The sequence below is a fragment of the Rhizophagus irregularis genome, chromosome 4 (genome assembly GCF_026210795.1).
Source record: "Rhizophagus irregularis chromosome 4, complete sequence".
Taxonomy (NCBI): Eukaryota; Fungi; Glomeromycota; class Glomeromycetes; order Glomerales; family Glomeraceae; genus Rhizophagus; species Rhizophagus irregularis.
The window spans coordinates 566,550-590,224 of NC_089432.1; the positions used below are offsets into that span (position 1 = coordinate 566,550).

The following is a 23,675-nucleotide window of genomic DNA, read 5'->3' on the forward strand; positions in this document are numbered from 1 at the left end:
TTACGTCACTACACTTGTTATTCGTTCTCGATCATTATGTGGGTAAATGTATATTTAAGTTATAGTCAAATTGTATTAAAATATATATATAAATTACACGAGTATATATAGAAGGGAGAACGAAGGAGATTCTTAGTTTTAGTTTTTTAGTCACTATTGGAATATTTCAAATCTCCGGCGGAGGGTAGCAATAATTTTCGTTTTATTTCTTTATTCATTGTTTATTAGAGTTTATTATACACATTTGTTGTTATATATTATTAATGTTTATTTTAAATAAAGTATACACCTTAAATTTGCATATATATTCGTTCTACACTTTGTTTTACATTCCAAATTATAAAATATTTTGTTGCTATCACGAAAATGCGAAGAAAAGTGGCGGTACTAAAATCTCATTTTCTAGTATAACTTGATTTAGCTGAAAGAATAAAATTAAAACTAAATAATAGGAAATTAAATATCGAGATATCTTTTTTTGTATAAAGTACCGAATGTTCTAAAGTTTTGGAGTCACATAATTTTCTATTTTGCCAATAATTAATTAAATCATGCCAATCCGTCAAATTTGTCGCACAATTACTGTTAAGTATACAATACTATATGACACGATGATGTACTTATTTTATAGTTTAAATTTTATTTTTTCTTTGATCAAATAAAGTCACGTCACTACATTTAATATATAATAAAAATAAAAAATTTATAAAGAAATTTACTGAAATAATATAATAAAAAAAGAATTTATGGAATAATATATAATTAAAAAGAAATACTAAAATTTTTTGAACAATATACTAGGTGATAAATAAATTTATTCCTTAAAATTTATTCATCATCGTCTTGATTAAGATCTATTTTTTTTTTAAAAAAAAAAATAATAATTATTATTAAATTAAATTAATAATTTCATATATTTAAAAACAGATGTCTTACCTAATTCATTTGATTCATAATCCAAACATTCAGAAACTATTAATAAAATGATAATAAATATTATTATAATAATCATGATAATCTTTAATACATAATGCAAATATATACTTACTTAGATTAGCTGATGATGATGAAATGGGTTCTATTAAGAGGAAAAAGAAACATAAATAAATTGATAGATTATATTCTCATATTAAATTTTTAATACAAATTTACCTTGAAACGAAGATAAATAATTGGTTGAATTAACTGGTTCTGGAAGATTTTCAAATTTTAAAAGTCTGCTAGTATAAATTGCTTGTGGGTGAATTTGAAGATTTTTAGATTTATTTTCATTTGTTCTGTTTTTTAATTTATTCACTTTAATTTTTTCACATTCTTTTATTTGATAACTAATTTCACTATTTTCATCATCCATATCATTTCCATATCTAAGAAATGTTTGGCATAATTCTTTAGCAGTTGGTCTATTTTCTGCTTTAGCATCCCAACATTTAATAATCAAATCTACAATTAATTTTGGTGTATCTTCAGAAATTTTTGGTCTAAATCCTTTACATATTTTAACACCCAAAAAATGATCATGAGGAATATCATTATAAGGAATTTCTTCTGACATAAGTTCATTCATTATTATTCCAAATGAGTAAATATCTGCTGCTTTAGTATATTTATATCCACGTAAAACTTCAGGTGCCATGTAAGGTATTACACCATAAATTCCTTTTCGCTCATTATCATTTACTGGTTGACACATTCCCAAATCACTAATTGATAGTAAATCATTATGATTATTATATAATATATTGCCCGAATGAAAATCTTTATGAATATTTCCAGCATCATGAATACCTGAAAGCCCATCTATAATACAAAATAAATATTTTATTTTAGTTTCAAGTTTTGAATCTTCCACTAAAATATTTCTCAAATTTCCTCCCTCAAAATATTGTAAAACCATCATATAATCTTTAGTATTTGGATCTTGAGTTATTCCAAAACACATAACAGTATTACTAGCATGAATATGACCCGAAATATAATAATTAATCTAAAATCATTAAAAAGAGAAATTTTGTTAATAAATTATGTAATAAAATACAAATATTAATAAGCAAAATTTATTTTAATTACCTCATTTAAAAAATCATTACTTATATTAGATGAATTATTTAAACTTTTCAATGCAACTTTTCTTGGATTTCTGTCCCATTTTTGATTCTCAATATCCCAATACCAAATATTTCCTTCAGGCCAGTCAGCCGAATAAATTTTACTAAAACCACCTCTGGTAAGATACGTAACATTGTCAAATTTTTCAAAAGGTATCCACTCAAGACATTTTACGTAAAAAAAAGCATTAAGTTGTGATTTTTGTATTAATTCATCAATATTTTTATTTCCACTAGTCCAATTTTTAAAATTTTCCTTAAATCTTTTAGCATTACAAGGTTGACACCAATGCCATCCTGTACCTGGTTCATTACATTCTCCACATACTCCATATACTTCTTTTCTTTTTTCTAAATCCATAATATTTACTTTTTTAAAAAAGGAAAAAGTTTCATCTGATTCAGTTGAAAAAATTGTAGCGTGGATCTATCAAAATAAATGATTAAAAAGTTTTAATAAATATCTATATTGTTTATTATATTATAATATTTTTACCTGATATTCATTATCATCATCTTCTTTCCACAAATTTTTGGCATTAGTTTTAGAATTATTTCTTACTGTAATCTCAGTTGTATCTAAATTTTGGTTTGAAATATCCATTTTATTAATATTTTCTAGGTAAAAATATATCACTTATAATTTAGCGAATATACTCAATTGTAAATTTTTAATATTATTAATAATGTAAAAAAAAATATTTTTTTTTAAAAAAAGTAATTCGAATTAAAAAAAAAAAAAAATGGGCGTCAATTAATTGCAAATCCTCCCTAATTGAACCTTAATTTGGAATTTTGTGTGGTTCCTTTTTTAAGTTTCAGGAAAAATTTTTTTCTCTGGTTTATTTCATGTATAAATGGTAAAATTTTCCTTTTTAGATAGAACTTTTATCCTAATAAATTTAACTTTTTTTACTTTATTTACAAAAAATATATTTAATACTGTAACTGTTTTATTTCTCGTGTTTGGTAAAAAATTAATTATGGTTTTCAAAATTATACCGATCATGTGTCGATCATTTTTTAAAAATTTTAATTTGACATTTGACACATTTTAAGTTTTTATATGAAAAACCTGTTGTTATATCCTTAAAAAAAAAGTTGATATATAAACTTTTAAAGGTTCACAATAAAATCATAGCTGTATAATTATAAGTTATATATATATATATATACATTTTCTATTAGCGTTATATATTGTATGACATAAATTATTAGATTGAACAACCTTTTGGGAAACTATAAAAACCATGTCACCCCAGCCAAATGATCGGCATAGTTTCTAAGCTAAGTGGGCGTGCACTACATCCTAGCTTATAAACTGCCCATGGGCCAGATTAGCCCACGAGATCTGATTGGTCCAAACAACTTACCAACATTTAATTACAAATAAGGCAAATTTATAACTTTTGACCGGATATTTATTTATAAACTCATGGTCAAGGATTGCATTAATGTACATTTTGTACCACCTTGTAACTATAAAAAAGGCAAAATTTTTTCAAGGTTACACATTAATTTGGCCAGAATTAAGATAATTTCGCCCAGCAAAATTTGGCCGAAATTATAAAACGGACATAAATGTCCGTTTGCAAATTTGGCCAGAATTATAAAAACGGACATAAATTTGGCCGGAATTATAAAAACGGACATTTATGTCCGTTTTTGTAAATTTGGCCAGCATTATGAATGTAAATATTTTAACTAATTATTCAGTAATCATAAATAAATAAATTATATTTTGTTGTCTTTGTCTCATCAAAATATGCTAAATAGTGGAATTTCTATTATCAATAAATAAAAGTTATTAGCATTTATAAATATTTAAAAATATTAAAAATTATTTCAAGAAAATGTTAATATTTTATTATTTATTTATTAATCCTAAAGGTATAAAACTGCTATCATTTAAAATATCTCAAAAAAACAATCCAACAAGCTATATATATTTTATCTTTCTATTTGTAATTACTTGATTTCAAGCTAAAGCAGTTTAACTTTCAGCAATTTAATGTAAATATTTAATCAGATAATAGACATTTGTTTTTTTTTAAATCAGAATACTAGATATTGTTTTATTATTTATTTAATATATAAAAGTTATATGAACATTGTGTTTTTTAAATATTATACGTAAAGAAAATTTACAAAAATTTATAATTGATATAATTAATTAATAATTTAATTTATTATTCTAATTGTTATAAAATAATACATCACATGCTATTTATAGAAGTTTACTTTAATATAATATATATATATTACATTAAGAATATATAAATAAATTATTTAATTATCCAATTCATTATATACTATCTTTGTAGATAATAAATATACTATTTTATTTAATGTTATTTGGCATTTAAAAAATTGGTTTATTGAAAAAATATTGACTTTTGGTTTTTTTATTTTTAAAATTGCCAAAAAATTGGATCTTTCAATTATTAGTATATTAAATATATGTGGAAGTTACATATATAAATATACCTATCTAGTATTTAGTAGTAAATTAAATATATGTGAAAGTTACATAAACATATTGGTATTTAATGTAATTTGGTATTTAAAATTATTTTATTAATTAAAATATTTTTTTTATTATTAGATACAAATTATTTTAAAAATTGTCAAAAAATTATATTAGTACATTACATATGCAATTTAGCAATTGAAAAATTATTTTATTAATAGGCCATTGATTTTATTTTAGTTTTATTCTTTTTTTTAATTAGATATAATTTATTTTAAATATTATTAGAAAATTAAATGATTTGATTCTTTTAATTATTAGTATATTATTATATCTATAGAAGTTGAATAAACATATCTATTTAATGGAATTTAATATTTAAATTATTTTATTAATACTTAATTTTTGTTTTGTTTTTATTTACAGTATTTTTTTATTTTTTTATTTTTATTTATTTTTTATTAGATACAAATTATTTTAAATATTGTTAGAAATTGGATCAACAAAATCATTTATTAAAAAAATTTGGATTTGCAAATATTGCAGTAAATGTTTATCAGTACATTTCGCAAATCCAAATTTTTTTTAATGAATGATTTTGTTGATCCAATTTCTAACAATATTTAAAATAATTTGTATCTAATAAAAAATAAATAAAAATAAAAAAATAAAAAAATACTGTAAATAAAAATAAAACAAAAATTAAGTTTTATATTAATAAAATAATTTTAAATATTAAATTCCATTATTAAATAGGTATGTTTATCTAACTTCCATAAATATATAATCCTTTAATTTTCTATCAAATTTTAAATAATTTAGATCAAATAAAAAAATAAAATAAAATTAAAATAAAATCAATGTTAATTGCTAAATTACATTAAATAGATTAAATAAGTATGTTTATTTAACTTCTATAAATATATAATATATTAATAATTAAAAGAGCCAAATAAATCATTTAATTTTCTATTAATTTTTAAATAATTTGGATCAATAAAAAAATAAATAAAATCAAAATAAAATGTTAATTGCTAAATTACATTAAATAGATTAATAAATAAGTATATTTATTTAACTTCCATAAATATGTAATGTATTAATAATTAAAAGAGCCAAATCATTTAATTTTCTATTAATTTTTGAAATAATTTGGATCAAAATCATCAAATAAAAAAAAAATTAATAAAATCAAAATTAATCAATGTTAATTGCTAAATTACATTAAATAAGTATGTTTATTTAACTTCCATAAATATGTAATGTATTAATAATTGAAGGATTTAAATTTCTGACAATTTTTAGATCTAATAAAAAAGTAAATAAAAAACAAAAAAATTAATGTTTTATTTAATAGCATAATTTTTAAATACCGTATAGCGCTGCATACAGTACCCCCCTCAAATAGTACCCCTCCTAAATAGTACCCGTGTATTATTCAAGTTTACATTCGGGTATTTCTGAATAGTACCCCGGTACTAATCAAAATCCGATTTTGAATAGTACCCGGTACTAATCAAATACCGGTATATAATTACTAATAAAAATTCTTCATACTAACTAGGAAAAGGAAACTGATCGCACATCATCACGTGCCAGATGTACAACAAACATTTGTGAAACCGATACGAATAGTATATAGTCCTTCGTTACACTTCGGACTAATAAAAAATGTTTACAAGCAAATTTTTATTCCATGTGTTTTAACCTTGATTTATAAATATACTGTATAGTTCAATGTATACAGTATATGTACACTTTCATATAATTAATTGTAATAAAAAAACAATTGCCGTAAAATGAAATTTTATTAACAAACCATCAATTAGCAATGGTTACACAATCAAAGCCACCCATTTTACTCATCCCATACATTAACGTAATTTGTTCCTTGTTCATCATAATAACCCGAATAGCCATCATCCTCCACCTCCTCATATTCACTCTCATCAGATTTATCCTCTTCATTTCAATGTTCCTCATCACTTTCATCATTTTCAGATTCCTCATCACTTTCATTATTTCCAAATTCTTCATCACTTCCGTCGGTTCCATGTTCCTCTTCACTTGTATCAGTTTCGTATTCCTCATCACTTGTATTTTCGTCCTCTTTATCTGATTGTGGTGCTACTTCATCATTAGGTTTGCTTGCTTGTTGTTCAAGACGATCATAATTAAAAATCCAGCCATCTTCAGTTCCATCACGATTGTTAGAAATGCCACAGCATTTAAAGGATCGCTGAATCAAATTAACATCAACAGCTTCCCACGAATCTTTGACCCAATGTGCTACAGTTTCATAAGTGGGTCTTTTGATGATGCCAGTTGGTGTTAAATCTTTTATAGTTTCCGCCATCCACTCATTGTATCTTCTTCGCATCTATAAGGTGAAAATAAAAATAAAATGTTTTTTAAAAAAAATAGAGTCGCCCTAGAAAATGGAGAGAAAATTAATAATTATTACCTTTGATTTAAATGATTTATTCACTGAAACATCCAAAGGTTGTAGGCGAGATGTCAACCCTCCAGGAATAACTGCAATATCAGTTTTTTTTTCGATGAAACACCTTTTAACAGAATCCACGATGTGAGCAGAAAATGAATCTAAAACTAATAATGATTGTGGATTGGAAAGCCTTTCACGTTTAACCCATACATTTTCAATCCAAAAGAGCATCTCATTCTCATTCATCCATCCTTTTTGGTTTGTTCGAATAATAACTCCTGGGGGAAAATTTCCTCGTGGAATATTTTTGAGTTTGAAAATTATGAGTGGGGGAAGCTTTGTTCCATCTGCCATACAGGTTAATACAACTGTAAAATTTGTTCTTTCATGACCTGTAGTGCGGATGCTAACTGATCGTGCATCCAGTTCATCAACAGTTGTATTGGTGGGCAGATCAAATGATACTGGCGTTTCATCCATGTTTCCTATATATGCTAAGGGATAATCATGTTGTATGCGGCAGTACGTAACGAATGCCAAAAATGATTGCTGTTTTTCGATTAAATCTTCAGGTAAACGTTGTGCAATTGTAGTGCGACGACGATTACTCAATTTATTTCGGCTCATGAAACCATCTAACCACTTATTACTAAACCTAAAAGACCTGATACCAGAACACATAACTTGCCATTGACGTTGTTGTGCAAGGGTCTGGGCTTTTATTTGAATCATACTTCGTGTGACAGCATTTTGATTTTTTCTTTTTCTTTAACCCAGGTAACTAGAGCAGTTTCTAAAGCTGGATATTTTGGTTTTACTCCTATATTTAAACGTTTTACACCCGGCTGTACCTTTAATAACTGTGGTTTTTTAGATATCCAGTCACGAAGTTGCTTTGCTTGAATGTTGAACTTGTCTGCTGTCTTTCTTTTACTATGGCCGTTCTCATGATACATAATAATTGCAATTTTTTCACGCGCGTTCCATTGTCTTCGCTTTTTTTCTGTCATTGTTGAGCGGTTAATTCTTTTGTTTGCGCGGGGACCCATTTTATATGAAATAAAAGTTGCAGAATAAAAACGCGAAAAACGCAATTGAATTTCATGATTTATTCTGATCTGAATTACGATCATCATTACAATAATTTCCGAATTTACAAAATTTTTACATTTTACATCTGAAGTTTTTTATTTTATTTTAAATTTTGCGGTTGAAAATTGTTAGAGTTCTTTTGATTACTTAACTGTTAATAATATTATCACATGATTAGTACCCCCTTTACAATGTACCCCTTTTTATAGTACCCTCCTCCTCACATAATACCCCCCCGGGTACTATTTAATCTAGGCTGGCGTTTTTGAATAGTACCCCAGGTACTATATGCAGCGCTATACGGTAATAATTAAAAGATTTAATTTTCTGCATTTTTGAAATAATTTGTATTTAATAGTAAAAAGTAAAAACAAAAAATCATTTTTTAAATGTTAAATAACTTAAATTTACAATAAAAAAATTTTTTTTTGGTTAAAATATACCAAATTGCTAAAAGTTAAATTGCATTAACTTGTCATCAAGTAATTGTAAAAAAATAATACACAGCTTGTTGGATTGTATTGAGATGTATTAAATGGTAGAAGTTTTATACCTTTAGGATTAATAAATAATAAGATATTTACATTGTTTGAAAAGAATTTTTTTGAATTCTTAAATATTTCCAAATGCCAATAACTTTCCATCTATTGATGATAGAAACCACAATTTAACAATTTAACATGTCTTGATGAGACAAAGCTAACAAGTTATAATTTATTTTTTCTATGATCACTGGATTATGATAAATTGATGCAATTTATAATATTTGCATTTATAATGCTGACTAAATTTACAAAAACGGACATTAATGTCCGTTTTTATAATTCCGGCCAAATTATGTCCGTTTTTATAATTCTGGCCAAATTTGCAAACGGACATTTATGTCCGTTTTATAATTCCGGCCAAATTTTGCTGGGCGAAATTATCTTAATTCTGGCCAAATTAATGTGTAACCTTGAAAATTTTTTTGCCTTTTTTATAGTTACAAAGTGGTATAAAATGTACATTAATGCAATCCTTGACCATGAGTTTATAAGTAAATATCCGGTCAAAAGTTATAAATTTGCCTTATTTGTAATTAAATGTTGGTAAGTTGTTTGGACCAATCAGATCTCGTGGGCTAATCTGGCCCATGGGCAGTTTATAAGCTAGGATGTAGTGCACTCCCACTTAGCTTAGAAACTATGTCGATCATTTGGCTGGGGTGAACCATGTAATTAGCGATTTTATTATGAATTTTGATTGATTATGTCACATGATTGCCGATCATTTTTGCGTTGAAAGCAACTATAAAATTAAATAATGAAATGAAAATACTCCATAAGAACCGTTCCGCCGCTCAGTAATACCAATTTTTACGTTTAAAAATTAAAAATTAATTTTTGTATACAATATGCATTTGATATGTAATGAAAGTCTCTTTATAATGAAATTAAATTTTTTATTGTTAAATTTATCATTACCCGCAATGAAATTTTAATCGGAAATTTTTTTTTTTTTCAAATGTTAAATTTTTTCAGTTCCCCATTTTTTAATTTTCATTTTTTTTTCTTGAACCGATTTTTTACTTTTGGTTCTTTTTTTTTTTCAAATTTCGTCATTTCTCTTTCGAAACATCTTTTCTTTTTCTTTTTCTTTTCTTTTTTTAAAAATTTTTTGGTTTCTTTCCTCTTTCTTTATTTTTTTTTTCATTCTTTTCACCGTTTAGATTTGGTTTTTTTTCCAAAACCGAAAAATTATCATTATTTTTTTTTTATTAAATAATCTTTTTAACAGTGTTCGCAAATGACTTGAAATGACCAAATGATTCAAATGACAAATGACAAATGACATGTCATTTCAATGCTCAAATGACAAATGACCTTAGTCATTTGAATGTAATTTTGGCCAGCACTATAATTTTTGCCTACACTACATTCCTTATTTTTTAATTATAGTCACATGATTATTTATGTGATAAATATTAGCCAATCAAAATCAAATGATTGAAATGACCAAATGACAAATAATTATGAATAATGACAAATGATTTCATAAATCATTTAAAAGGTCAAATGACCAGGTCATTTCCGAACACTGCTTTTTAAGACTTTTTTTTAGACCATATTATTAATTTTTTTTTAAATTTTTTTTCGGTCTTTTTGGACTGAATTATTATTGTCCTTTTTTCAAAATTTTTTTCGGTACTTATTTTTTTTTTAAACCGATTTCTTTCTTTATCCTTTTTCTTTCCCCAAATTTTATTTTTCTTTTTATTTCGAATTTTTTCTTTTTTCAACCTAAATTTTTTTTTTCATTTTTATTTTTCAACCGAAAATTTTTTTCCCTTTTCCTTTTTCGGTTTGGCTTTTTTTTTCAAACCGAATTTTTTTTTCTGAATACATTCTTTCACCATTTAGGTTTGGACTGGTGATCAGATCAATGTTGCGGCGACACAGCAGTTGTTTTTTTTCCCGATTCTTATTAATAATAAAAATATTTTTTTTGTATAAAGCTCAATAATAGACTAACATACTTATTTATTTATTATTTGTAACAATGGATCGTTATAATTAATTTTTCTGGGAAATTTTTCTTTCTCATCGTTATAATTAATTTTTCTGGGAATTTTTTTTTTCATATTAATTAGTAAGATATTTTTTTTCAAAAAATGATTTTTTTTCGTACAATGTAACAACAAACTACTTAGATACTTATGTCGTGAATGTGTAAATAGGGAAAACGTAAATCAGAAAAAAAAAGTTTCAAGGTAACATTCAGCTTTTTCTGCTGCTGTTGAGTTTATTAACCATTTAATAAAGTTTTCTAAATTTATCTATCGAATTATGCTGTGTAAATATTGCAAACAAGAATATACTGGAGATGGATACTGTAATAAAACGTTTTCAACAAACTCATTTTATCTCTCAAATCAAAGATTATTATTTAGTTTATTAAAGTAGTTAGTTTTCCATCTTTTGGTTTTATTTATTTAAATTAAGTTAAAGTTTTTCTCATCATTTACATTATCTCTTATCTTTGTATATTATATTGAGTGATAGGATTATTCGATAAAGTTTGCCATCATATGATTGTATTAAATTGAAATAAGTTTCACAATCACTTTATTCTCACGATTAAAATTTTTAATTTAAAAGTGTTTTTGTTATAACAGATAACGAATTATTTAGTCAGTTTCACTAAATTATACGTTTATTTTTAACTTGGGGAAATTAATCACGTGATTTTTTGGCGCTGAAATCTTTTTATTAAACCAGATACATGAAGTGTATCCCTTGAATACAAATAAATAAAAATTCAAAATTCAAAAGAAAAAGAAAATTGGGAAAAAGAATAAGGATGAAAAAAGAAATCGGTCTAAAAAAAATACTATAAGTCTTAAAAGACCGAAACAATAGGATTATTTAATAAAAAAAAATAATTTTTCGGTTTTGAAAAAAAAAACAATCTAAATGGAGAAAGAATGAAAAAAAAACAAAAAAAAAGAAAGAAAGAGGAAAAAAAAATGAAAAATTTTTAAAAAAAGAAAGAAAAAAGGAGTCAGTGTTTCAAAAGAGAAATGACGAAATTTGAAAAAAAAAGAACCAAAAGTAAAAGATCGGTTCAAGAAAAAAAAATGGAAATTAAAAAAAAAGGGGAACTGAAATAATTCTGATTGGTTGGAAAGAAAAATGAAAAAAAATAAAAAAAATTAATAAATCGTTATAATTTCGTAATTTTTACAGCTAATTTATTATATTGTTTCACTAAAAATACGCCAAAAATTAATTATTTCAAAAGTTAAATATCGAATGAGCAAAAATCAATAATGCAAATTTGATTAAATATTCATAAATCAGAAGTTAAAATGAAATTACTCTATAGATGCTATCATACTATATCAAAAACTTTATGGGACTTATCGGTAAATTGAAAAAACCCAATTTTTTATATTATAAATATTACACATATCAGCTTCTATATGATGTAATATTATGCACAATAAGCATATCGATTCTTGCCTTATATTTAAGGCATATCAGACAAATTTCAATTTTCCAATATGATCCAATATTTACTTGATGTTTAATATGCTGATGCTTTTTTATTTGACCAGTGTACGTTACCATGTGTCTTGTTACATTTACCTTTAAAATTCCCGTCCAGGAGAGCCGATGTCCTGGACCTACAAAAAAAAGATAAAAATAAACGTTAGTGAACATTCATTTAAATAAAAAAGAAAAAAAAAATCAAAGTTTTACTACCTTTGATATGGGAGTCCATAACTTGTCTTTTGGCTTCCTTTACCTAAAAAAAAGAAGTACGAACATTAGTGAATGTTCGTTTAAATAAAAAGAGAAAACTAAAAATTTGAAGGTTTTACTTTCAAAATTTCATCCTAGAGGTGTCCAGAAAGCCAAAAATTACAAAAATAAAACCAAAACATTAGCTAATATTTCATTTAAATAAAATAAGAATAGAATTTTAAAGTATTACCTTTGAAATTCTGTTCAGAAGCCAAAAACTTAAAAAAAAGAAGAAAAGAACGTTAGAAATGTTCTTTTATAAAAATAAAAAAAAAATTATAAAGTGATAAAGAATGGAAACCATTCAAGTCTGAAAATAGAAATTATGAATAGTTTTGTAAGTGAAACTATTGAAGTTTGAAAGTTAAAGGAATATATGAAATAAATCTAAACCAAGCAAGAAAATATTAATGTTTCATTGAAAACATTTGAAAAGAAATAATTATATTATTTATCCACAGGTGGCAGACATGGGTGATATTGTAGACCTGTTCTAGAATCTACAAAAAAGGAAGCGTTAGTATAACATTTCTTTCAAAAAGAATAAAGTTTTGTAATTGTATTCAAACTCATCCCCAAACTCACCTTTTCCTATTTTTTTTTTTTTTTTAAACTGTAGTGCATCTTTATTAAGAATTATGTCTAATGACTTCCTAAATTACAAGATACGTAGAGCCAACATGTTTATACACCATGTTAACCCTATAACAGAGTATTCCGAACTATACTACTAAAATGCATTACAGAAAAATAATAAAATAAATACAATACCTGATAAAAATAAAATAAACTAAAACTAACAGACTATTTAATTTTTGAAACCTAACTATTTGAATTCTAATTTTTAAAGTGTAGGATTAAAAGTGAAATGCGTAATAGCGTCCAGGTCTGCCCTATGCAGCTTCAAGAAGATGAGTCCCAACGGTCTCACACCCAAACATTATATTCCACCAAATCCCCCTTATACCTACAAAAAATAAAAGTTAGTATTCTAAAACTAAATTGAACGATTCGAAATAAAATACATTTTATTGTGAATTTTTGTTATCGGAATCTTTTTTAGCGTGAATCACGTGACTTCGATTAAAAATATAATTCATTTCTCCTCGTAAATATTGTCCTTCACTCTTCATTTCTTGTTGTTCTTCTTCTTCTTCTTTTTCTTTCCACTGTTCTTCTTTGATGGTGATGCCTTAGTTTCTAATTCTTCTTCTTCTTCTTCTTCTTCCTCGTCTCCTTCTTTGTCTTCGTTTGTGGAAGGGGAAGGGATCAGCTGCTCTCTTTGCCTTTTTTCTAAATAAAATGCCTTGAAAGCCTTGTTCCTCTCCTCTTCATCCTCTATGTCACTCCACTTACTCGGCGATTCTAATATTGGTCTTTTTTCGCCAGTCTTCTTTTCATCTTGGTAGTGATTTTCGTTCTCCAATCTTTGTTTAAAATTATCGTTTAGGGTAGTATATTCTTCAAATATTTTTGATTTTTCCGCTAAACTTATAATCTTTTGTCCTAAACGGAAAAAATTGTTTTTTTCCAAGGCCCAATTCTTTGCTTCGTCCCAATTTTTTATCCCATGCTCCTTGCGTAATTCGTCTACGGCCTCGACATTAATTTTTCCCATTCCATTGCATTGGACGTTTGATTGAAGATATCTTTCACTTCCTTCAATTTGTCTACCAAACTTCCATCGTTGGTTGATTCTTGATACTGAACGTATTTGATTCTATTCGTTGTTCTGTAATCTTTTATGATTTCAACCACTTCTTCAGGCGCTACATTATCTTTCTTCAATTGTTGTCCCCCTTTTTTTCCGAAGTGTCATTATGGTCTGGAGTACTCTCTTCTCCTACTCTCCAATTTTTGATCATCTCGACAACTTCATTTTTGTCTGGTGTCTTGCTTATCCTTAGTGGATTATCCGCTTTTGATGGATGTAATAAGCTTTCTTTTCGTGAGGCGAAGTTTCCTAATTCTCTATAAATTCTCTCCGGTGGTGTGATGGGTGACTTCGGTTCACTTGCCAGCCGTATAGGAGATCTCGTTCTATTTTCCGTATCTATAACCTTATCTTTGATTATCTTCTCTTATACTTTCGTCGCCCTTGTCTTTGCATCACCGTCTTTATATATCGTCTTCTTATTTCTCACAAGCCAAACTCTGTTGATATCTCCTTGTGTGCATGAATCCTCCACTGCTTCTTCCATTGCTTTGAGGTTCTTAAAATATCCAATCACTTTCCAATTTTTTGTGATTTTGATGATTTTGATGAACGCTGTCTTGGAGGTTTGTTGCAGTTTTTTCGTGAAGTCGTATGTATTTCCCTTCTTTATGGATTCCATTTCCTCGTTAGTTAGGTCTCTCACAGTCTGCCATTGATCCCGTTCTTGTCGTCCTTTCAAACCTAGTTTCGCGTTGTACCATCTGATAAAGTTTTTGCTAATACAAATACCGAAATGTCCATCCAAGAACGTTTTTTCAAAATTTTCGTTCAAAGTGATTTTTGCCTTAACGGTTTTGTATTTGTATTGTCCTCGAATTTGCAGTCTGTAAACTGTTCCAATCTTCATCAGATTTGTTCTTACGTCATCCTCGCTCCAATATTTTGGTATATCGTAGAAAAATATATCACGTGCCTCCTTAAACTGCTGATAATTACTGGTATTTTCGGGTAAAACTGGTATCTCTAAAATTTCTTCCCGTTTTCTCCTGTTTGATGTCGATCTGCCTTTTTTGGATTTCTTCAGCTGATCAAATTCTTTGTTGATATCAGTCTTAACCTTTTTTACCTCTGATCTCGTTTTCTCTACTTCTTGTGAAATTTTCCTTATTTGCTCATTTTTCTGTGATATTATTCGTTCCTGTGTTTTCTCCAACTTGCCTTTCTTGTCCATCATGTGATCTTTCTGCCGCAGTTCTTCTCGCAGCTTTGAATTTTCCCATGAGAGTCTTTTAATTTTGTCTATATAGACGTCGAAAGACGTTGCTGAACATTTTAAAACTATTTCTTGTATAGTCTCTTTTCTGCGTACAGCGTCGTTCCGTATTGACTCCAGGAAGTTCTGTTCTGTTTTACTGAGACTAGAGTCTCTTCGTGCTCTTTCTTGGCCTTTTACCATAGTTCGTGAGTCCGCACTAGAAAAATTTTTTGTTTCTTTTAGAAACCTATATCTATATTCTGTAAATTTGTATGCTGACTCCATTTTTGAAGTTTTTTATTTGGGTTTTATTAATAATAAAAAAAGAAAAAACTCGTAAAAGACGTTTTTCCTTCTGCTAAAAATTTGGGCAGAAGGTATAAAAAAAAAAAGGACTTCACCTTTTCCTATTCAAATCTGACCTGAACCCTACAAAATAAAAAAAAGAAGTTATATAATGGTTTTTTTTTTAAAAAAACTAAAAAAAGTTTTGTAACATTATGAAACTTTATTCAAACTTATCCTGGAATCTAACTGAACTGAAGTAAACATCATTTCTTTAAACAAAAAGTTCAAGATTTTGAAGTTATTAAAACTTTAAAACTTACCCTGTTTATCTGAAGGGGATTCTTACAAATGGAAATATTAATATAATAATATAACATTTCCTTTAAAAAAAAACTGAACTTTATAATAAAATATTACAAAACTCACCATGTGAAAGTAAAAAAAAAATTATCTAATTTGATTATCCGATTTAAATCAAATAAAAATCTGTGAACTACAGATTATAATTGGCAGGCAATCTTAAAGAAATATTAGTAAATAAAATTTTGAAGAAAAACTTCAAAGTTGAAAACTTGGAATATATTTTATTTTGCTTTATTAAAACTAAAACTTTAATAACTGATCGTAATTATGAAATGCTTAATAACTAATCATAATAATAAATTGCTTCACGTCAAACTTTATTCCAAACATAATCAAATATCACATGTCTGACAATTTTTATAAATTGACCATAAATCATATATGTTAAAATTTGGATGATTTTTAGTAACCCAAAATTAAGCCAAAATGTATAACAGATCTGCCAAACTTTTGCTGATTACTCATATAACCAAAAGTTTTGATTTTGACCAGTGCATTTAGGTGGTATCTGCTTTGTCTTTTTATTTACTGGTGATATCATAGATGGAGTTTTAAATCCATCATCAGTTGTATTAAATTTTAAAATCAAGGAGTTAACCAAGCCCTGTAATTATTAATGAAATAATAATCAGAAATTTTCAATGTCATTATTCTGGTGTAAAAAAATCAAAACTCACTCAGACGTTCCATATGACTCATAATGCACATTTGAGATAACTAAAAGTTGTGAATAATATTTGTAGATTGAACATTTTGAGATATCTTTCATTTTTATGAATTAAACCCTCATTTCTGTCATATATATCTAGAATAATGTAAGCGAAACATATAATAACAACATCTCTTTACATATATCCAAGTTGGAGTAATCATTGCACCTGAATTCTGACAATAAATAATTGTAATTTGTTTTTTCCTTTATAGAGAAATCTTAACTCTAAGTTATCAAACATATCTTTCATAATTCTTGGCAAATTGTCTTTGCAGAAATTTTTTAAATTGAAACCAAATCTTGACCAAATCGCATGTTCATATTAAATATAAAGTAAAGTTATGGTCAAAACTCAGTTTCGACTTAATTAAAATTCTTCAAGATGCAGTTACTGCATATTAAGACGATCGATAGTTTATTTTAATCGATTTCATTTCGAAGCCATAAATATATTAATAAAAAATTTTAAATTTATATTATCTAAATTTTAAATTTATATTATCAAAATTATAAATTAATATTATCGAAATTTTAAATTTATATTATCAAAATTATAAATTAATATTATCGAAATTTTAAATTAGTATTATCGAAATTAAATAAATTAATATTATGGTTATTAAAAATTTATTATCAAAATTTTAAAAATTTAATAAATTGATATTATGAAAATTGTAAAAGTACTATTTTTGAAACTTTAAATAATTAATAACTAATATTACACAGCCCTGAAATAATACATATTTTGAATATACATATCATTTTTAAGATCGTGACTATTACCAATACATTCGTTATTCTTTACAATTGTGAATGAAATGTACACTATTAACTACATTAACCACGCTAATCTTTCTCCAGCTATTTTTTGCTCGTAATCTATATATTGGTGGCTTTATCCAATTTGTGTTCTCAAACCTAATGTTGTTAAGTCCAAGCCATTTCCGAACTGAACTGAACCACACCAATGGGTCAGATTTTGGCTTGACTTGATGCTCCGAAGCATTCAGTTTGGTTCAGCTTGAAAAAGATAAGCCAATAGGGGTCAATGGGGTCAATGGGGTCGATAGAACTAATATTAGATTTTGATCTAAATTTCATAAGAGAAATTAGTAACGTTTCAAAAATTACATTCCCGATATGTAAATGGTGTAGAATAGTACTGCCTTGTTCTTTTTCAAAGACAAAACTTGCATACTCAAAATATGATGGCGTGTTGTTAAGTATCACAGGGCTGTCTCTGAAATCTTCATATGCTAGCTCCAATTCTTCATGAATATTCACTAATAGTGACAGTTTCACGTTTCTTTGAGGTATATGCTTCTTTCAGTAACTTGTAGATCGGAAGAAATCAAAGAGATGTTCTTGGTTCTTTTAACTTCTTGGTCTGGTCAACTGAAAGGTACATATTACCTAATAATGAAAGATTGTTCAAAATATGATGAATGGTATCCATAATGGACAAGTAATATGCTTCCCCAGTTTCTTTGAATATTGATGGCATTTTCTTGTTAGAAATATTAGTTTTTTGAGATTGTAGTATATATTGGAAGTAAAGGTAACCTCTGTCAAATCATCAGCTATTTGGTATAATGTCATCTTTCCAAACTGTTGGTTGACAGACAATATAAACTAATTCGTCATATGCTTGGGTGGATAGTAAAGAATTGGCTGTAAGGGGAAACTCTTACCATCGATCTTCTGACCAAATTTTTAGCAAAAAAAAAAAAATTTTATATTTATAAGGGTTTATTAGAACATAATAAATATACAAAATGGAAACATAGGAGACATATTGTTCATGATAAAGTTGAAATGTTTAAACGAATGATGAAGAAGAAAGGTCTTTGATACTATAGCCTTTGAAATAAATATATCAGTAGAGATAATAATGTTATTGTTAGAGAGTAGCGTGGAAGTTGCTCATTAAATATATGTGGATAATATGAAATGCCTGGGTAAAACAACAAGAACTAATTTGCGAGAAACACACGGTCACGTGAGCTGAATAGGACTATAGCGGAACAGGAAGGTGTCATCAGAAATAAAGAATGAATGGTAAAGCAGCTAGATAATGCAATATGCCATAAAAAGCAAATTAGAGGAGAAGTTATTCTATGATATACCAGTGTTTTGAAAAGATGATGACATCATATCATATCAGAGTTAGGAAAGGTTTACTGTGTACAAATCAAAAAACAGTTTAAGTATACAACTGTAAAAGCACTGATATTGTTGATGGATACATGGTCATCCATGCACAAAAATGGCTGCGCGGTATAGTGCTACCAAAAAGTAAAAGATTTGTTAGATGGTATAATGGTTTAATGAATATCAAGGAAAGGAAGGAAAGAGACAAATGGCAATTATGGCGGACGAGCATAAAAATGATGAGTATAACTTGATATTAAAGGCACAAAAGGAAAACTCAGCATCCTTTATTAAAGTTCTGTGAATACCAAAAATTGGAAAGTATTATTATTCTTAAAGGACAAAAAGACACGAAGCAGACTATAGAGAATGGATTAAAGAATGGGACATTTGGCAATTCAGGGAACTGATAAGAAGCAAGAAAGAGGAGAGGCAAGATACAAAGAAGCATGATACAAAGCCGATTCTGCATACGCCAGAAGTGACACATCATGCAAACCTTTTGAAAACTCCATCTCAAAGAATTTTTGCAGAATTATATGGAATTAATAAGTATCAGGAAAGAGATAAATTCAAGGATGGAGATCCAGTGAATGATGTGGAATGATCGATGACAGTATCTGAGGATAAAGTGGTAAATACGATTAACAAGAGGTTTGGATGTAATCGACTTTAAAAGAAAATTGGTAAAGGAAGAAGCATTGAAGAAAGATAATGTTTCAATGGAAGAATTGGTGAATATCATCAACGAACAAAAGAAGGAACAAAAATTGTTAGTTCCATACCAATCATTCGTTGCTTCACCATTTTGAAGTTTAATGGACAAAATGAGGGTTATTAGTCCTAAGGTTAAGGAATTAGCAGAGATTTTCATGATGGCTGGAGAAGAAATGGAATGGGAGAAGATCAAAAATCAGATGAAGGTGGAAGAGGCAACAATGAAGATTAAATCTCTAGAATCCGTGATTAAGCTTCGAGAAAAATTGATTAAAGAGGCAGAAACATGATGTGATACAAAAGTATATGCAGCTTATTGTGGATTTTGAAAAGAGAGTGCAGGGAACGAGATGGGATGAATATAAATAATAAGTGGCGTTAAAGAGTCCAAAAGAGAAAACAGTTCAAGAAAAGATGGTGAGTGAAAAGTGAGTAGATTAATATAATTGCGTTAACTAATGTTAGAAGCATAATGACTTTGAAACATTTTTTCAAAGTAAAATGTAACTACGTAAAAGATAAAATTATTGTTATTGTAACAAATTAGTTTTTGAAGAGAATTTAACTTTCGATAAAGTTATCACTAAACATGTAAACACGTAATTTAAAATTTAACTTTGGATTAAATTTACAATATAAGTATAATTTAAAATTAAACTTATTAAACTTTCTATTTACTAAATGTGTAATTAAAATTTAACTTCTGTTTAAAATTTAAATATAAAATTTAACTTTGATTAAAATTTACACTATAATTGTATTTATTGTGGAGAAAGATATATTTATACGCTTTTTATTTTGCAAAAATATTGCAAAAAATGTTTATCATGTTATATTAATGATATAACTGATAACACTGATTTGTAATGTAATTTGGTCACAAAATTTACGTAGTTTTATTGCTAGTTATATTACAAATAAATATAAAAATAAAATAAAATACAAATATATTATGAAAAGTTCTTTCCTAACTATTGCAAACTAAACAAAAAGAAACTTTGAATTTTCTAGTAGTTAAACCCACTTCTCCTAACTACCTATAAGTCTAGATTCATCCAAGTCTTCTAGAATCTAACAACCTAAAAAACAAAAAAAAAAAGTAACATAAGAATGTCAATTGGAAGCCAAACTTCCCCTGTAATCATGATCCAAATCTTCAAGAGTTGGCATTTCTAAAGTTTGGAGTAACAGAAAGACCCACAAAAAAGAAACAATTTACAAAAAGAAGCAACCCATGCATGAAAAAGAATTGACCTACAAAAAAGAATTGACCACGAAAAGAAACAACCCACGAAAAGAAATAACCCACGAAAAGAAACAACCCACGTAAAAAGAATTGACCCATGAAAAGAACAACCTATAAAAAAGAAACAACCCACGTAAAAAGAATTAATCTACATAAAAATAATTGACTCACGTTAAAAGAACTGACTCATGAAAAAGAATTGACTCACAAAGAAGAATCAACCGACAAAAAAATGAATAAAATATAAAATAAAAGAATGTTAAAAAGCCTAAAAAAGGGGAATAAGAAAAAAAATTTTTTTTTAAAAAAGGAGGGTAACAAAGTTAGGAAAAATAAAAGGATGATGAGTAAAGTTAGAAGAAATTTTTTTTATAAATGGGGAGCCAAATGAAAAGAAGAAAGAAGATTTTTTTTAAAAAAAAAGGTAGCGAGTGGAAAATAAATCAAAAAAACAATTTTTAAAGGGCGACGAAGCTAGAAAATAAGAAAAGAAAGGGGGAATAAAAAAAAGAAAATGATAAATAAAGAAAAAAGAGAGTGACAAAATAAGGAAAGGAAGGAAGATCAAAATCATATACTAAAAAACGTATCACAAAAAAAACAATCAATCACATGATCGCGTGTTATGATACGCAATGACGATAAATTATTATCCAAAAAAGATTAAAAATGAATTACATATTAAACATATGGAATTGTTATACGGAATCTATAAAAACGTATGCCAAACGTATACAAGACATAACAGATTTTTTATATCTTATTAATTTTACAAAATGATATTTTTTATAATTTATTAAAGTTAAATTGATTAAAAAAAAAAATAATTAAATAATTAAAATTGTGATTCATTGTCAAGTAATATTTAATGCATCGAAAAAATATCTTGAATTGATTTTTTCGGCTAAATTTTGATGACAATTACCATCTATTTACCACCTATTCACCGCCTATTTACCACCTATTTAATAGCATTTTACAATTTCGTAAAGATATGTTATCGACAATTTCACAAGATCGTTTGATACCACATCGTCACATGTTGGATAATAGATCGTCATGATTTGATGGCGATTTCTTAACTGCATGGTAACAAATCACGGGTTTCTGCAAAGGTATTCATCAGAGGCAAGTTTTGTTAGGCTATAAAAATACAAACCTCTACTAGCCAGCATACAAGCAACCTTGTATTGCTCATAGTTACATAAGATATCAACTTGGTGACTTTTCATGACTACTTCAGTGAGCACATTATTATCAACATTTCTCTGACATCAGATAGCAAAGATGGAAATTTCACCTTTTAACAAAATTTGAAATGGGAAAATTCATACATATATATATACATGTACAATAAATGGAGATTCATGAAACATAACAATTTCCATCTAGCTTTAATACATCTTGAATTAATGGAATGCTTTGCTAGTCTGCTTTCACTTATGGTAACTGGTTTGAAGTGGATTATGGAAACTCAAATGTACCCAGGCTATAATAATAAACAAAAAGAGCTAATTATATAACATAATAATCATACTGCATGATAGATGATAAGTACAATTGCCCTATTACCTGCTTTATCCATACTTTATTTTTTCCCAATCCTTTCTGAGTATGAGAACTCATCATTGTATGTGGAAGCAGAGCTTGTGATATATTAATCTAAAACAAAGAAAATAAATAATAAGACCAGTTTACTTTCTTAACCTTTCTAATGCACAAATACTTACTTTTCTGGTTAAATAAATGATTAATAAGGGGCACAATTTCATGATGATAAGTCTTCTGGACAGCATTAGGCCTTCTTTCAATTAATTTTTTCAACTGATTATTAGTGAATTCATACTTTATTTTTGATGATGAAAAAAAATCTATAATATAGCTGTGGGCTGGACTAAAAAAAAAATATAATATAAATAGAAAGTGAGTGGTAGTCAAAATATCATAACCATTATTATGACTTACTCATAAAGTGATGTTGTTTCTTTTGCACAATACTTTTTCAGAAGAGATAATAAGAATGAATCTGATGTTTGTTATTCTAAACAAGATTTGTTTAATGATATATAGTTAGATGAATATGGACTCTCTCCAATTATTTCTATATCTTCATTGATTTTATTGTCATCATCTTGCTCTTTAATTGACTTGTCATGAATCAACCTCTGTTGTTAGAAATATATAATGATTAACTGTGAACCTATTAAAGGCTTATAGTCAAACATACCTCTTTTTTCTCTATCAGCCATACATTCCAATCAGAATTATACTATTTTGTGAAAAAAAAAACAGATGTTAAGGTGTTATTTTTTCAATATGTTTAAGCAAAAACATTTGAATACAAACATTGGCAGTTTCTTTGAAATTTTTTAGTTTTGATATTCTATCTGGATCTTTTCTATACTTTCAATTACATGAACCTTATATATATGTTGGTTGAATAGTAAAGTGAAAAAATCTATTGGAGTAGGGTTATTATTATCAAATATTTAATTGATGTTTTGTTATTTTATTTTTACATGTATTCAATATCTTGATTAATAAAAATTAACAAAAAATGGTATAGAGTACATTATTTAATAAAAGCCAGTTGATAGCCACATTTGAAATATGCTGTTGTTTACTCAAGGCCAGCTACCAATGAATGATAACTTGCAATTATTGGCTATTATTGGCTTTTAATAGAACACAGTCTATCACAGGTACCTTATGTTTCCTACAGACATGTTCCTAACAGACATCCAATAATTCTGTATTCAGAAGTCAGTTGGCCACTATTGGATGATGATTTGCCAATTATTGACTTCTGATAGAACATGTCTACCACAAGCGCCTTACAATTTCAATAGACACCAATACTTTTATTTGCAAATTTGTTGCTCAC

At 27.0% G+C, this 23,675-nt stretch overlaps 3 protein-coding genes across 3 annotated transcripts; 1 reads left to right on the top strand and 2 right to left on the bottom strand.

Annotated features, from left to right (window-relative positions):
- Window positions 1-623: 623 nt before the first annotated feature.
- On the bottom strand, window positions 624-2,712 carry OCT59_023499 (uncharacterized protein; the record flags this gene model as incomplete). The annotated part of the gene is made up of 7 exons (XM_066134735.1): window positions 624-854; window positions 937-972; window positions 1,049-1,078; window positions 1,153-1,987; window positions 2,071-2,183; window positions 2,412-2,535; window positions 2,605-2,712. The coding sequence occupies 7 exons, from the start codon at window positions 2,710-2,712 to the stop codon at window positions 829-831; spliced, it is 1,272 nt and encodes a 423-aa protein (XP_065990828.1). The 3' UTR covers window positions 624-828.
- A 5,040-nt stretch (window positions 2,713-7,752) lies between these two features.
- On the bottom strand, window positions 7,753-8,073 carry OCT59_023500 (uncharacterized protein; the record flags this gene model as incomplete). The annotated part of the gene is made up of 1 exon (XM_066134736.1): window positions 7,753-8,073. The coding sequence occupies one exon, from the start codon at window positions 8,071-8,073 to the stop codon at window positions 7,753-7,755; it is 321 nt and encodes a 106-aa protein (XP_065990829.1).
- A 10,870-nt stretch (window positions 8,074-18,943) lies between these two features.
- Window positions 18,944-19,835, top strand: OCT59_023501 (uncharacterized protein; the record flags this gene model as incomplete). The annotated part of the gene is made up of 4 exons (XM_066134737.1): window positions 18,944-18,954; window positions 19,168-19,417; window positions 19,521-19,600; window positions 19,670-19,835. 4 exons carry the CDS (start codon window positions 18,944-18,946, stop codon window positions 19,833-19,835), a joined length of 507 nt encoding a protein of 168 aa, XP_065990830.1.
- Between the last annotated feature and the right edge of the window lie 3,840 nt (window positions 19,836-23,675).